Below are 15,621 nucleotides of genomic sequence, written 5' to 3' on the forward strand. Positions count from 1 at the left end.
ATCTTAGAGCATAAGAGCAGAAAAGAAGGAGAAAGAACTGGAAACATCTAATGAATCTGAAATAGAAAGGAGAGACAGAGTCCTAGGAGGTATAAATAAACTGTCAGGAATAATCTTAGGAAACACTTCTTTTGATATCTCTGCAAATTGATTTCAAAATGGTTTATCCCTTAAGAAGGCCATACAAATGTTTTTTGGCTGAAAGACACTGACCTAAATTGAGAAATAAAATCTAAATGACCAGCAATGAATAATCTGATAGTTGTACTAGGATAGTACAGTAGTGTGTGCATCATATATATAGTTTTATCTTTTTGAAATGTCTTTTTGTAATAATTTAATTCATTTTTAGTATACTTTTTATGTTTTTAATTGTACTGTTTTTTAATGTTGTGAAGCTGCTCTGAGTCCCTATTCTGGGAAAAGAGCGGGATATATATATATATATATATATATATATATACACGCTGAACTCTGCTGCTGACTGTGGCGGGATGCTGGACTCTATCAGTGAAAGGTCTGGAATGCTTCAGTGCTGTGTTTCATCTGCTGCATCATTCACTACCAATAAAGCTATAATGTTATAGCAGTAATGTGTGTCAGCATTGAGTACCAAAAAGACCTCTTGGTAAGGTCTGGAACTCTATCAGTTCCAGAACAGGACATCACACCATACATAATTCAGCTGCACATGATGTGGTGATGGGGACCAATTTACGTAGCTTTGAAAGAGGATTGAGTAAATTCAAAGACGATACAACTGTCAATGGCTACTTGTTTTGGTGGTTATATTCTGTTTCCAGGAACAGAATCTTGGGCATCTTGGAACACCAGTTACAGGGAGATGTGGGGGAAGAAATCTGGGATTCCCATAGGCATTTTAATAGCGGGATTCAGACAAATATCCTGATACTGTTTTTCAGGATTCCTAAGGAGTTGTAACTGTGAAACATAAGAGTCAGGCCCTATGTAAGTATGTTTATTTATATATCCTGACAGTCAACAGTGTATTAGAACAGAACTGATTTCTTAACTGGAAATTCTGCTGCTTTCCCAAGGCCTGGGAATACAAGCCACAATGAGCTGTAAAGGGCTGGACAATAGACCTAGTTGTGTCAAGGAGGGAAGAACTTCTAAGGGGTGCTGTATACAGCTTATGTAGAAAAAAACACCACCTTTTTTTAACAGCATATAAGCAATAATTGGAGAACTGACATATAAAGCCAATCCTCTACAATGCTATCTTTTTGATAAATCTCTTTATTTCATCGACTGAACAAAAGCTCATACATCTGTAACACTCATTTGCCATGTGAAGCCATAGCTATTTAACTCTTTGAGGATTCCTCTACCTTCTTCTGCAACATTATTTGTATTGCACTTTAACACTGTTCAGGCATTCTAAAAAAAACCCAAGACAACACTGAGAGAGTAGGAATGAGCTACCTTCACTGTCTCTGCTGCTGTTCCCATAGCTTCCCACTCAATGGAAGGGAAGTATCCATCCACAGCACAACACTTACTCATTTAATACATGCTCCTCATGATCTAGAATCCCAATCTTTCAAAGTTCTGCTGTGGGCAGGGAACCTAAATGGATAAACCAGGCTCACTGCTGTAGATGTTCACCTTTATGGAAGAACATAGGAACAGTGATAAAGTCAGGGTGGAGCTGGTTTTCTCATCTCCTTTCTCTCGTGTGGTTTTATAGATGTGGAGGATTCCAATGTCCGAATAAGGCTTTCTGATAAGAATACTTTTCAGAGACCCACAGAGCAAATCATCTAGAATTATTCAGAAATATAATGTTATCATTAAGAGATGGGAAATGTATACTTCACTAACAAGGAAACAATGGTGTGGAGGTATCATACATCACAATTGCATAAGGTTTAACCAATTTATGGTGGGAAGACTTTCAACAATAATGTACTATTTGAAAATATTTTTCCATGCAGGTTGAATGAATATGAGAATAACTGGAAAAACACATAAACACTTTTTCCCTCATGTATGAGGAAAATATAGTGATTAATTACTTTTGATTATGCTTCTAAGTGTCTTCTGCACAAATGCTATCTAAATCAAAAATTATACATGACTACATACTTTGACAAAATTTTCTAACCAATGGAAATAAGTGATACAATACTTCAAAAAGGGTATTGCTTTTTTAAGTTTAAGTGGCTAAAGAGATTTACAATACCATATTTATGAGTAAATAGCAGAACATATTTATAAATAAAGTTAATAGTTTAAAGAATACATGTAAGGTGATATGACAAGTTTACAGACATGAAACCAATACAAAGAAAACAATAGCTTATTCTTATGATGTAGTATATAAATAAGTTCAGGGATAATAAGAGATGTACAGTAGATTATCGGAAAGACTGAGGAATGGAGAAGGTTAGATAAGATATCAGCCATTATAAGACATAAACTATTATAGAAAGGGTATATATAGGATTCTTAGCATATATACGTTTGTACAATTAACACTGTATACAACAGACATTGTATTTCATCAGAATTATTTAATAACATTACATAAAATATTATACATGACTAGACACTAACTTGGAAAGCTATTCCTGCAATATGTTACAGGATCCAGTTCTTGTGCAAAAGGCAAAACCAAAAACAACAAAACAATACAACTTCATAACTACTTTTGCTCTTTGTCAAATGGCCAAAGATCTAAAGAAGATGGAGAAAGCACTAGCACTCTTCTCCTGATTCCTCCTTTCCCCTTGAACAGAGTTGGGCAATGGTAGTCGTCCTGTGTTTTTTTAGCCTCCCACCAGTCCTAGCCAACATAGCCCATAGTGAAGGAATAACAGGGCTTGGAGCCTAGAAAAACCTCTGGAACGCCATAGGTTTTCCATCCCTAGCCTAACTATGCTAGGAGACTCAAACTAGGATCACAGGTAACAGAACCCAGGTGCCTGGCTCTCTGCCCTGAATGGGGCAAATGGCAGACCAAAGGAATTACTTAACTGATCATTGTTATCATGTCCTAGAAAGTATTGCTAATCTACTCAAACGGAAAACGTAAGTAAAGCACTAAAAGTGTAACTGTTTCTGAACTTGTCCTATCGAGTAGCTGAACTGGCCTGCCTAATCCAGAAATTGGCTGCCAATCCACATCTTCTGTATCTAGATGCATGATTCCCACTTGCTTGAGCCAGAAACTGATTTTCCACCTCAACCACATCTTTTAGCTCTGGCTCTTGGATTTCATCCTGTCTATACTATAATCAGGCTGAGAGCTGTGGCTTGTTTTGGAGCTTGGTTGAAGCCAGGCAAAGGGAAGCAAAGCTAGTGGAAAGATCTATTTTCCTGTTCTTTCCCATAGGGAAAGGGGAGAATAAAGTGGGTATAACAAGCAGTGGCCCCTGCTTCTCTTTGTGCTCTGTTTGGAGGAAAGTCAGTCACTTTTATATTTGCCTGTCTGGGGGATGTCACTACGTCAGCTCTATTCTCTAATTGCAAATATTTTCCTTTTTCCACATAGAGAAAGTTTTAACAAGTCACCAGAATGAAAGTGGGATCAGTAAGAAAGGTTATTTCAAAGCCCTGTCCAAAGAGCTATACTGGAGTGCTCATGCTGTGAAATGCTTATAGTGAGCAAATGTTCAGTGAGCAAAGCAGAAAGTGCAAATAAAAGTAGGTGTGCCCCTTGTGCTTCATTTGTTGTCTTTTCACTATACCATATAGAAAGTTTTTTCCCCTCTACCTTTCAAAGCATTAAAAAAAAAACTCACCCTATCATAGTGTGATCATTTACATGAATCAAAATGTGACATGCTGCATGAACAGCCATAAGAGAACAATACTTCACTGTGAAAAATTTGGAGAGTGACTGGAGTATAGCCTGCATTTTTTTCTTCCCCATATTCAGTGTGCCAACTCATGTGATGTCTAAAAAGCTGGAAAAATATGGCCCTTCTTCTCAATTCCTTTGGCTAAATTTGTTACTTTCCTTTACAACTGCAGCCTTCTCCTCTTTTAGGTTCCAATGCTACTCCTTAGGATTCTTATCTCTATCCAGAACACTATCCCCCAAATCAAACATCTCTTTTCCAAGTCCCTAGGACATTCCTTTGGAAACCTCATTGTGGTCCCCTCTCTACTCCTGGATTAATCATAAAGTCTTCACCCCTACATTCAGAGGTGTATTCCAATTCTGGGGGGAAAGTGGGAAATAATAATAATACACATTACCCTTCCTCCTACACCTTGAACTTCTTTCCAGAATACTTATACCCTGACCCCTTCCTTCTTCAAATCTTTCCTCAAAGCCCACTTTTTCTATGAAGAGTTGTAATCCAACATAATCTAGAGATTCCCATTCCTTGTTTTGATCACAAGTTTCTCAGTTCTTTTTGTTACTCTGTAAAGTTCTATGCATACATAAAATGTCTATACCCAAAACACAATATCCATACTTCTTTATTAAGTGAATGTATCAGATTTAAAGGCACTAAATCTTACATATGAGGGGGAACACAATGACATCCAATGGCCTCATCTCTAACTTCCTCATGCTAAATGGGAAATGCTCACTGGGTTGGGGATGGGCTAAGTCATGCTAGGAGTTGGTTTATTCAATAGAAAGAGATTCATTATTTATATGATTTCAATGGGCCTTGTTTAAGCATGACTAATTAAGCCTATGTTCCCCTGTGGGTGTATTGGGTCTTATATGTGATAAGAAACCCTGAATATCCAGGATTTGGTTGCATGTGCTGAAGTATGTGGGTAGACAGGTATGTCATTCACTTTTCTAGAATCAATAATGCAGTGATGGTGCTGCTGTACTTTCAAGTGACCTTTAACTTATGACAACCCTATCATAGATGTTTCTTGATAAGATTCTTAAGTTTGCCATTGCCTTCTTTGAGGCTGAAAGAGTATGGCTGGCTTCATGCCATCCACTGGGTTTCCATGCATGGACAGGGATTTGAATTCTGGACTTCCAGAATCCTAGTCCAACACACAAACAATTATATCACACTGATTCTAATAGTATTTTGGTACACTTACATTTTAAAAAAATACATTTCTAACATGTTACAGTCTTCACATTTTCTCTTTCAATTTTACACAGAGGATCTTAAGTTTGCAAGCCATTCAAGCCTGGAAGAAGTCTCTATAACCAGAAGACCTCTTCAGATCTGTTCCTGGTACTGAAGCTGCCACTGATGTATTCCAGTAGAGAATATGAGCACTAGCTAGAACTAGAGGAAACGCATGAGTTGGATTTTGCCTGAACAATCAAGAGGTTTTGTAGTCTGTCTCCTTGTGAGGAGCCTTTGGCACTCTAAGGTTTTTGGCCTACATGGCATAAATCCCCCATAACTGCCAGAGACAGAAGGTAGTTGCAAGCCAAACGTTTGAGGAGCAGGCAGTTTCCACACTCTGCCCAATGGTCTGGTTCTCCTTCTTGGGCCCTACTCCACCATTTGTTCAAACATACATACTGTATTGTACTAGCCTATCCTTTTTCAACACAACCCGTTCCATATTTCTTCATTCGTTGATTAACCTGGTATGCCCCCTGTAACTTATTTCTAACAGCACCCATATCTCTGATCACCAGGAGGTAACAAAGTGGCTACAAGAAACACTCTCCATATATACTTCTCACCTGAAATCTCCTGAAGGCCACAGATCCTGTCTAATCTCTGAAGCTAAGCACAGGGTGGTACATGGAAAGGAGAATGCCAGAATATCATGTCTGAAGAGTTATATCCAGAGGAAGGCAAATGGAGTAAACCAACTATGAGTATTCCTTACCTAACAAAATCCTATGAAATTAATGGGATTGCCATAAACTGACAAGCAATTTAAAGGCACATAGTTTAGTGAAAACATCAATGTGAAGACTTTTGAATCAACAACCTAATGGCATATCACTATGTGTGTATTACAGTTATCTATTCTAAGCTGCCTTGTATAGTGATCAAAGAAGGAATATCAATCTTCCAAAGAAACAAAGTAAATATAAACGACTGCAGCAGTAAGTAGAACACTTCGGGATAATTCATTACTCCTGATACTACACCATTCAGCTAACATTTAAACAAACATCCTAGATTTTTTTTTTATGCATGGACATTTTTTTATGCAAAAGGAAAATTTAATCACAACAAATTCCATTTAAACAAAAAAGTTAAAAAAAATTATGATGCAATCAGTTACAGAAGCCACGTTATAGTAACAATCTCAGACCCTAAATCATGCTGGCAGAGCATAAATTTCTGTCAGTGCACTTCCACTGAACTCACTCTTTCATCTCAGTTCAATGGGCCTTCTCAGTGCCAGAGTGCACCCTGTGGAGAATTAGAGGCCAGAAGGATGGAGGGCCCCCAGACAGCATTTGGCTACAGTTCTTCAGCTGGGAGAAAAGGACAGACATCATTTCCTCAGCTCTCCAGTGAGTCATTGGGCTTCCTGCTGGAGCCTTCAGTGACACGCTGGAGATCCTGGAAGCCAATGTCTGTTCTTTTCTCCCAGCTGTGGATCTGTAGCCAGATGCTGTCAGAATACCCTTCACCTCTCTAAGCCACTAATTGACAGTAGGGGGTGTTCCAGTGCTGAAAAGCTCCACTGCACTAGAGGGAACACTGCACAGGAAGGTACTGACCTCCTTCCACAATCACAGACAAAGAGCATATGATAGTGTAATGGGAGGTAATGTCAGTGTACATCACCAACAGGATTCTGGCCTCTATCTCTTGCATGAAATATAGTTTATCCATCTCTTGAGAATTAATAAATATACGCAATATTTTAATATGCTTTTAGGTGCACAGTGTACATCTTAGAAAATATAAATAACAGGTTATTTAAAAACATAATGTCAATAACAAGCCTATAAACAATGCTTCTCCAATAATTATAGAACATAAGGACAAGGGTGGAATGAGACCCTCAAGAGGAAATGGGTTTCTTCCCCCTTTTTGCCTCAATTAGATATCTCACTCTCCAAAATCACAATTGTATAAAGTGCAACAATCAGGTTAGGCATCAGCAGCTAATTATTAATGATAATCTATATTATATATCTATATTGTTTTCACACAGAATCCAAAGTTTACTATCAGCATGCATCTCTCATTTCTTCTGGCTGAGCTGTCTGGCAGGTGCTTGGAGGGATGAATACAGATGGGTCACTTATCCCAAGCTTTAGATCAAAGAAACGAGTGGAGGTTGTCACGCTATAGTTCTTTGTGTATGTTTCCTGAACTGGGTAACAATCCTTGACTGTGTAAACACCAACCCAGGTTTCAACTGCAATAAAACACAAAGTATTATTGTTTCTATGTGGAAAGGATAAATAATTTTTAATTTTTTTTTTCAAAAAAATTAAATCAAAATAATTATTTATTTATTTGAACTCAAATTAAAGATTAATGCTACACTCCTCAAGCCCATCTATCCTGAAATTCACTCTGGTTAGATTCAGTAGGAATGCTTTGTCTTGGCTGCTTTAAAGATTATAATATGAACAGTGTGAGAGACATTTAAACTTAAAACATACTTCAGCTTAAATTCAATATTAATACCTTTTTTAGTTCCACTGTAAATGCCAAATTAAGATATCTGATAAGGTAATACAAAAGGATCAAGGAACCTGTGGTCCTCCATATGTTGTTCAACTCACATTTCTCTAAGCTTCAGTTAATAAAGGCAATGATGAGGGATGATGAGAACAGTAATTATCAGCTTCTTGAACGCCAAAGTTTCCCTCCCTTTTGATGAAGTATTAGAGAAATGGCCACCAAATGGTTCTGTTAACATAAGAACATACCCAAAGATCGCTTTCTTACAAAAGTGGGTGCCAGAGGCCTCTTGATCACTAGTACACACCACTGACACCACACTTTTCACTGGATCAGCTATTATTTTGGAATTGTTATTTTTTGAATGCTAGAAGATAGCTTTCAGGTTATACAAACTCTTGTTCAGAATAAATTATGAGATCATTAGCCTCGCTCTCCAGATCTTGTTGGCATGTCAGGCTAATGGCTATCCAGCTGCAGAGGTGTTGGCATAGCGTTGGCGTGGAGATATGCTAGTTTCAATGATATTCTGATATCATACATGATGTCACAAACAGGATAGACTCCAAGTCTTGGCAAAGTGAGAACCAATTCACCATTAGCTCAAGATTCAACACTTTTAAGACAGATCTTCATGACAGTTTGTGCTATGTTTTAATACAGCTTTATTCACTTTTATCATAGAGGGGAAATAATGAAATAATCTGCAGAGGAAATTCACATATCTTTACTTGTGTGTCTTATAAAGGAGATCTGAAATGAGCCAAACATTTTAGTCAGCCTTTGTTATCATTAATGCGAATGAAGTGAATATGTCTCTGATGATGGAGCCAACAGAACTTCAAGGAATGCTTGAGAACAGACTGTGTATGTATGTGTGTTTGTTGCATATTTATCTAAACCTATGGGGAGGCAGCAATGTTTGCAAACTTTATGGGACCATATAACAGCAGTCCTTTGGGTGCTGCAGCAATTGATGCCAGGCTGGGAGTGCAAAAACTTTCTAAAAAGTCTTTTTTAAAGTTCTGAAGTTTTCAAAGCCACCTTGTAAATGTAGCATAACTGTCAGATGAGACAACCTTCAAGCCCTGAAATGTTGCTTACAGTTCTCTTCCACCAGAAACAGCCCCAAATCCCTTTCACAGTTGATGAATGGATCTGAAAAGTAGGGGCAATTTTGCCCCACCTCCATTATTATAGAATAGAACACAAAGGAAGGCCTCCTAACTCAAAGTTTGATCATTCTTGAGATATTACAGTATGAGGCCATTTAGAAAGAGATTAAAATATAATCCATCAGCCTGAGCTGACTCCAATAGAATATTAATATCTCCAACTACCATCAATATTTAATAGCCTAGACAATGCTAAGAAATTATGAGGTGAGCATTCCATCAACAACTGGAAGAATACAGTAGTAGGAAGGTGGCACTCATGCACCTCTGACAGTATAATAACCCACCCATACATTGTTGTCTTACAAAGATGGGTGCTAGTGGTGTCTGGATGTAAGACTGAAATTCATAGGTATAATCCTATCCTTAGTTATTTAAGCTTAGCCAATATCTTCAAGGTCATGTCTCAATAAACAGGTAAGACCATACAATGAACCCTGCTCACAAATAAAAGTAAAAGTATGCATTATGCTACTTGTGTATTCCAAAAACTGGAAAAAAAATCCTAAATTCAAAGTTCTTTTGGTTCCAATCATTTCAGATAAGGGATACTCAACTTGTATTATAATTTTGTAAGGGCCAAGACACAGCAATTAAAAAGAAAAATAAAGATGTGGAATCACCCTCAGAGAAATTAAGAAAGCAAATGGTTTGTTTATATATCTACACCATTTATTTCTTGGAGGAAAGGAGACTAACATTGTATTTCTGGCATGATAAAACACTATAACAGTAATGTAGGAACAGAATGTCTGGTGTGTGGTAAACAAATAATTTTTAATTAAACCAATTAGTGCTTACATTTTCTAGCTTGCTTTCTGTCAGACCATTCCTGTACCATAATTTGGTCATCAGGACCTCCAATGTAATACTGATCTTCATAGGTCGAATTGTCAGGAATATCAAAAGGATCCCATGGATCATTCAAAGGCATCTTGGAACACAACTTCGTCACTTGTTCTATCTTAAACATCACTGCATCTTTATAGAGGTATATATATTCAAAGAACCTGGAAAATTGAGACAAGAACAGAATTAATATCCATGAATTCATTATACAACATCTGCTGAGATATAGGCTTTATCTACCCAACACACTTTATCTAGGACACCGCCTTATACTTAAACCACTGAATCATCCACCACAGGGTGTCAAGCACATTTTCTTTGTTACCCTTACCTGGAGATCCCCACTGTTCTCCAGTGATCTCCTATATAAGAACTAACCAGGCCCAACTCAGCTTAGTTTCCAAAAAAAGACAAAATAAAATGTGTTCTGCGCAATATTGTGTAGTTCAGGAAAACCTATGGAATTGTATTTCTGTGTAAGGAGCAATCTGTGCATTACCAGCAAGAGACAATTTCTGGGATTTATTTGGTGAACCCATGACCATTAAACTGGTATATAACTGCTATAAGCTTGTAGCAGAGTCATGCTTCAAATCTTCCTTCCTTCTCCCATGATAACCAACAGCCAGATCTGCCTCAGTTTTAACACCTCTGGATTGGATAAATTAGACATTGTAGTCAGAAAGTTGCAAATTGCAGGCTATGATACAACTATATATCTTCCAATAGTTGATAAGGCTATGATAAAAAATAAAGACATTTAAAAACCATGGAATTTGCTGAGAAGAATGAGGAAGAGCAACGGGACTATGCATACACCCTTATCTATCAGTCCTTCTATGTAAGTGTCCCCTTTCCTATTTATCATGGAGTTAGGGCTACACATAAGCCATGAAAATAACAAATTTCTTCCTTAATTTATCCTAGTTGATAGGTATTTAAAATTCATACTCACCTATATGCAGGCTGAAGTGGTACTAGCTAGAATTTGAGTCTACCACATTCTGTGTCAAGTAAACTCAATGGATATACTGTAGTCAAATTACATATCTCTAGATTCTTTGGTGCTATGACTTCAGTTTTGATTGCAATAGCAGGTGAAGAACCACTTCTATTAATGTAACATGCACAATGTGGAACTTGGAACCAGTTTTATCACCTGCTTTTTCTTGCCATAAATACATGTATTTTAGCCAGTTCAGGTAAATTAGAAATTAAAAGAAGATCATGAAGTGTTAATTATGGCTGTATTCCAGCAATTCTAGTTGCTTTTCCAATAATATTTTAACTACAATTTATTCATTGCCCTGCTGGCATCTCAGATCCCTCCCCCGAAAAAAATCACAAACTATAATTTGCCAGATTTTCCTTTCACATATTTGTGAAAGAATCATTATACTCTAATAAGAATTGCCTTGTAATCTTCGCACTAATCCACCTTCTTAGCATACCAGCTAAGAGCCCCCTTCCTTCAACAACAAACTCTAGAATGCTACTCAAGGAGCAACTTACTGTGAGGAAAAGAAAGATCTAGTTTTCAGAAGTATCTTTTCTCTTGTAATTTTTTGTATATATGTACATATGTCTGTTTGTCTACAGCAACAGAAGAGCATTGTGAGAATGGAAGTGATAAACAGCCTCAAGGAACAGAAACGTCAAAGCATAGGATTCAAAAGATAGTGCCAGAGGGAGGACTGGTATTGTCTTCTTTCCTTAGGCGATATGGCATCAAGGTATTGAGTCTGTGCATCCAGAAGTTTTCTCTCTTATTAAGCATGATTGGATCATGTAGTTTCTTTACAGGAAAGGTTGTCACAGTGGAAAAAATGTGCCCCTCAGAAATGAAATGTTCTGCAGCAGATTGTTGGTGACAGTTGCTGTTTTATGTTTCCTGAATCTTGTGTCAAGAATCTTGTGTCGGAGATCAAATTTGCATTAGAATGAAGAATATGTTTTTTACTCTCTGTCATTTAACTGGGACTATTTCTAAGAAAGTTGTAAAGTCAAGCAATGATCTCCTGCTGACCATTATGCTTTGAATCCAATTTATTCTTTTCACAAGCACACTGAATACATGGATCCAGTCTTTCAGTTGCAAGCACAGGTACCATTTCCCAACCACTGACGATGCCCTTTATATATATGGGTACAAGATTTGGTTTTTGCCAACTGGCAGGAGCCTTTCTAGGATTAGTTAATATGAAAAAAATCTGCCATTAGAGGATTCCACCAATCACTACTTGACTTCATCAGATCAGCAGCAATACCATTTGATCCAAAAGCTTTAGCTAGATGACAGTATAGAGGTTAATTCCCAGATTTCTTGAGTCTGTATGAAGGGCCATTTTTGTAATTCTATAGGCATGGAAACATCTAGATACACACACTCATTAGAAACTTCTTCAGGAAGTCTGATGTTGTTGTTAGCCGCCTTCAAGTTGATGAGATGTCAGGGTGAGAAGGGCCAGTATGCCCCTCTCAGCTTCACAGCAGTGGTGGTGGCTTCCTCCTGAGGAGGAGGCCACCTCCATGGTGAAGAAGGGCAAGTGTGCCTGTATTAGTTTTGCTGCGGCAGCAGCTTCCTCCTCAAGAAGTGGTCACCACTATGGCGAAGGAGAAGGCCGAGCAAACCCCTTTGGCCCCATTCCCTGCTAGTCCCTCTTGGCAGCCAACCGCCACAATGGGTGACACCAGAGCTGGGGATGCCACTGCAGCTCCCTATGCATATTGAAAAAGGATAGATCTATAAGTTTCGCCACAAAAAATGGAAATCGTAAGAAAAGTGGGGAATGCTGAAAGAAAGAAAAAATCGTATGGGGATGTGCTTTGGAATAAGTTTTAAAGTGGTTTCTAAAAGATTTGAAATGTTTTTGTTTATCTATGCAAAGCTTACCTCACCTGGTAGTTTCATTTCACATGTGCATAGCGTTAGTTTTGAATTTAAAACTTTGCTGGAACCTGTTGAACTGTTCTTTTTTGTGGTGCAGGAACCTTCCCTATTCTTTCCATGTTATTTTGACCCCTGGAACCAAAGTTTCTGTTAAAGAAGCACAGCTCAAGAACACACTTACTATACCTACAATGCCATTTGTCCTATCCAAATTCTAAGACAGTGATGGCGAACCTATGGCACGTGTGCCAGAGGTGGCACTCAGAGCCCTCTCTGTGGGCACATGTGTCGTCGCCCTAGCACAGAATTTGCCAGAGTCTCTTACTAGAAAGCCAGAAGGACATGGCACTTTGCAATAAATAAGTGAGGGCTGGGTTGCAGTTTGGGCACTCGGCCTCTAAAAGGTTCACCATCACTGGTCTAAGACTTTGATTCTATATTAGGGCCATATCAGACAAGCTCATTCTAGAACTAAAATTATGAGGTGTTTCTTCTTTCTTTTAATAGGTGTTCTTTCAAGGATAACAGCTGTGGCCACAGGTTGAAGAAGTGATGTTTTACTATGGTTCTATAGACTGTATAAACTCAGAGCTCAACAATATTTTGTTTGATTGCCAAACATTTTTAGATGATGCTCCGTTCCCAAACTTCTCCACCAGTGGGATGTTAGTTTTCTGTACCCTGCTCTTTCAGATTCCTTACCACAAACCAATTCCTGCTCCAACCCTCTTTTTTTAAAGCTTCCCCCAAATTATGTGCCAAGCCACATTTACTAATGTTTGAGAATGTAGTGCCAGAGAATTGGCAGGTTCTGTCTTCCATTAAACTGTGTGGAGCTAGAAACACGCTTGAGTGCTTAAATGGATAATGGCCAGAATGACTCAACAGCTTGTAAGATCAAAGTTTCCCAGAATTTACTTGTATAATATTAAAAAATGGTCTATGCACATCTGATTTTCCCCAAATCTTTCCAAAAGTGGAGCTAACTTTTTAAAAAACCAATGGCCTGTTACAGACTGCCAAAATAAAGCTGCTTCGAGTCTCTTTGGAGGTATGCTGTTTAAATGGTGCATGCATCCTAAGAATCCGGAAGCTGCACCAAAGCTGCACTCCAGTGCTTAGGAATGGAGCGTGGCTTTGGCACGACCTCTGGACTCTTAGGACCCATGCATCATTTAAATAGCATACCTCCAAAGAGACCCGAAGCAGCTTTATTTTGGCAGTCTGGAACAGGCCAATCTGTGTGCAGAGGTCAAGAAGAAGAAGAAGCATAACTCCTAGCTATAATAATTTGTAACTTTGTTATCCTTGTATTTATCACCATCTTCTTGATTTATAGTTTTATTCTTTTGGGTTCCTTTGGGTAGTATACAAAATAAAAATAATATTAATCTTGCACCTCCAGCAGTGAGCATTGAAAGGTGAAAAAGAGTCAGTGGCCACAGAAAGACTATGGCGCATTACAGACGCGCCGAAGGGGCGTGCTAGGGTTAGGAAGGGGCGTGTTAGGGTTGAGAAGGGGTCTCCAGAAGGGAAGCCCCTCAACCCTAATACGGACCGAGTCCGTACAAAATGGCGGCGCCCGTCCACACGGGCGGGTGCCATTTGGACGTTGCATCCAGCCGTTGCACGGTGGAAGTGACGCCGCGAGTGCATAACTAGCGCCTCGCGGCACCACTTCTGGGTCGCAGAAAGAAGCACCATTTTGGCGCTTCTTTCTTGCTGCGCCCGGGAACCGCGCGGTTTGGCCGCTGCGGTTCCCGGACGTAGCAAAAGGCGGCCGTCTTGGGCGCTCTGTAATGCGCCAATGGGTGTTTTGCTCCAATATTGTTGTCTTTGGAGAAAAAAGCTGTAAACAGTACAGAGCAGATCATCTCTGGAGAACATCTTTACAGCAAACCCATCCTCCAATTAATCATTCTTCTATGCCACAAGAAGAAGGTACAAACACATGGCTGAAGGGACTCCAAGATGCTCCCTCCAAAACTTTAGGGGAGAAACAGGAAGAGGACTTACTCCAATGAACAGCACAATAAGAATGGAGTGTGTGCACACAATGTGGATGGTGGCCATGTATGCACTCCATGAAAAACGTATTGTGTTGCAGTCCCACCTGACACACACTGGTGTTTCAAACAAGTTTTGCTGGGCAAATACCAGGCTCCAAACCTGGAACTGTCGGAGCCCCCCAAAATAATGTTCCCCATTTGTAGATTTCCATGTTCTTCTGCCATTTCTGCCCTCATTTTTAATCACCAAAATAAATAAAGTGCCATACTTGACTGCATCTCACTGCTCTGTTACATTAGACTCTGGGGACATTTCTTTCCAGATGGTATACAGTACTTTTGCCTGGTCTTTGGCTGACAGATATGCTTTATAACATGTATCCCATTAGTCATCTGTTTTCCCCTGCCATCCCAACAAACTCCAGCTCCCAGAATTCCATAGCAGAGAGGCAGACAAGTTAAAGCGGGTCCAAACCGGGTTATTCCTGCCTCAGTCTGAGAGAGAGGGGGGGGGGGACCTACTTCTTGCAAGGGATGAGGCCCTTCCTCTCCTCCCAAACCCGGAGGCGCTGGTTGGGGCTGTCGTAGGCCAAGGCGGCGCGGGTGTTCCTGCCAGTGCCATGGTCGTACACCACCGTCCTCCCTTCCCACGCCTCCGGGGCCTTGCAAGGGGACGAGGCCCAGCAACAGGGGCCCCGGCCCGATAGGGACACCAGCAGCAGGGCCCCGCAGAGAAGCCCCGCCGACGCCGCCATGGTCTAGGCCTAGCTCCGCCTGGCCTCTGAGGGAAGGCCCGCCTCCGAAGGCCGCTCTTTCTGAGGGAGGAGGAGGGCCTGGGAGGCGAGAGCCAGGCTCTGGGTCTGAGAGGGACGCCCTCTTCTCAACAACAACAACAACAATAATAAATATTGATTGATTGATACCCCGCTCTTCAGCCAAAGCCCCCTTCCCAGAATGCCATAGCACACACCCAGGGAAGGGAAGAGGGATATTGGTCACAACTTCAACTGACTTTGGTCCCTGCTTTCCCTTTGGATAACCATTCTGGGAGCTGCTAAAACAAGGGACAGGGCTTGCCCTCATAGGGATTCATTGGGGAATATTTGCCCCAGAGGGATACATTGGGG

General features: G+C 39.8%; 1 protein-coding gene across 1 annotated transcript; it reads right to left on the reverse strand.

Annotated features, from left to right (window-relative positions):
• Nucleotides 1-1,242: 1,242 nt before the first annotated feature.
• On the reverse strand, nt 1,243-15,279 carry EPDR1 (ependymin related 1). Its single transcript, XM_089532585.1, has 3 exons — nt 15,017-15,279; nt 9,548-9,756; nt 1,243-7,299 (listed from the first exon to the last, which is right to left on the reverse strand). The coding sequence occupies exons 1-3, from the start codon at nt 15,247-15,249 to the stop codon at nt 7,109-7,111; spliced, it is 633 nt and encodes a 210-aa protein (XP_089388711.1). The 5' UTR covers nt 15,250-15,279; the 3' UTR covers nt 1,243-7,108.
• Between the last annotated feature and the right edge of the window lie 342 nt (nt 15,280-15,621).

The sequence above is a fragment of the Sceloporus occidentalis genome, unplaced genomic scaffold (genome assembly GCF_023333645.1).
Source record: "Sceloporus occidentalis isolate IW3139 unplaced genomic scaffold, rSceOcc1.0.p SCAF_7, whole genome shotgun sequence".
Lineage (NCBI taxonomy): Eukaryota > Metazoa > Chordata > Lepidosauria > Squamata > Phrynosomatidae > Sceloporus > Sceloporus occidentalis.

Bases quoted from the DNA above. Each gene is read 5' to 3' on its own strand.
- EPDR1 (XM_089532585.1), bottom strand. From the start codon at position 15,249: ATGGCGGCGTCGGCGGGGCTTCTCTGCGGGGCCCTGCTGCTGGTGTCC. The intron at 9,757-15,016 runs GTAGGTCCCCCC...TCAATTTTCCAG, and splicing joins GGCCTCATCCCTTGCAAGAA to GTTCTTTGAATATATATACC. The intron at 7,300-9,547 runs GTAAGCACTAAT...GTTTTATTGCAG, and splicing joins CAGAAAGCAAGCTAGAAAAT to TTGAAACCTGGGTTGGTGTT.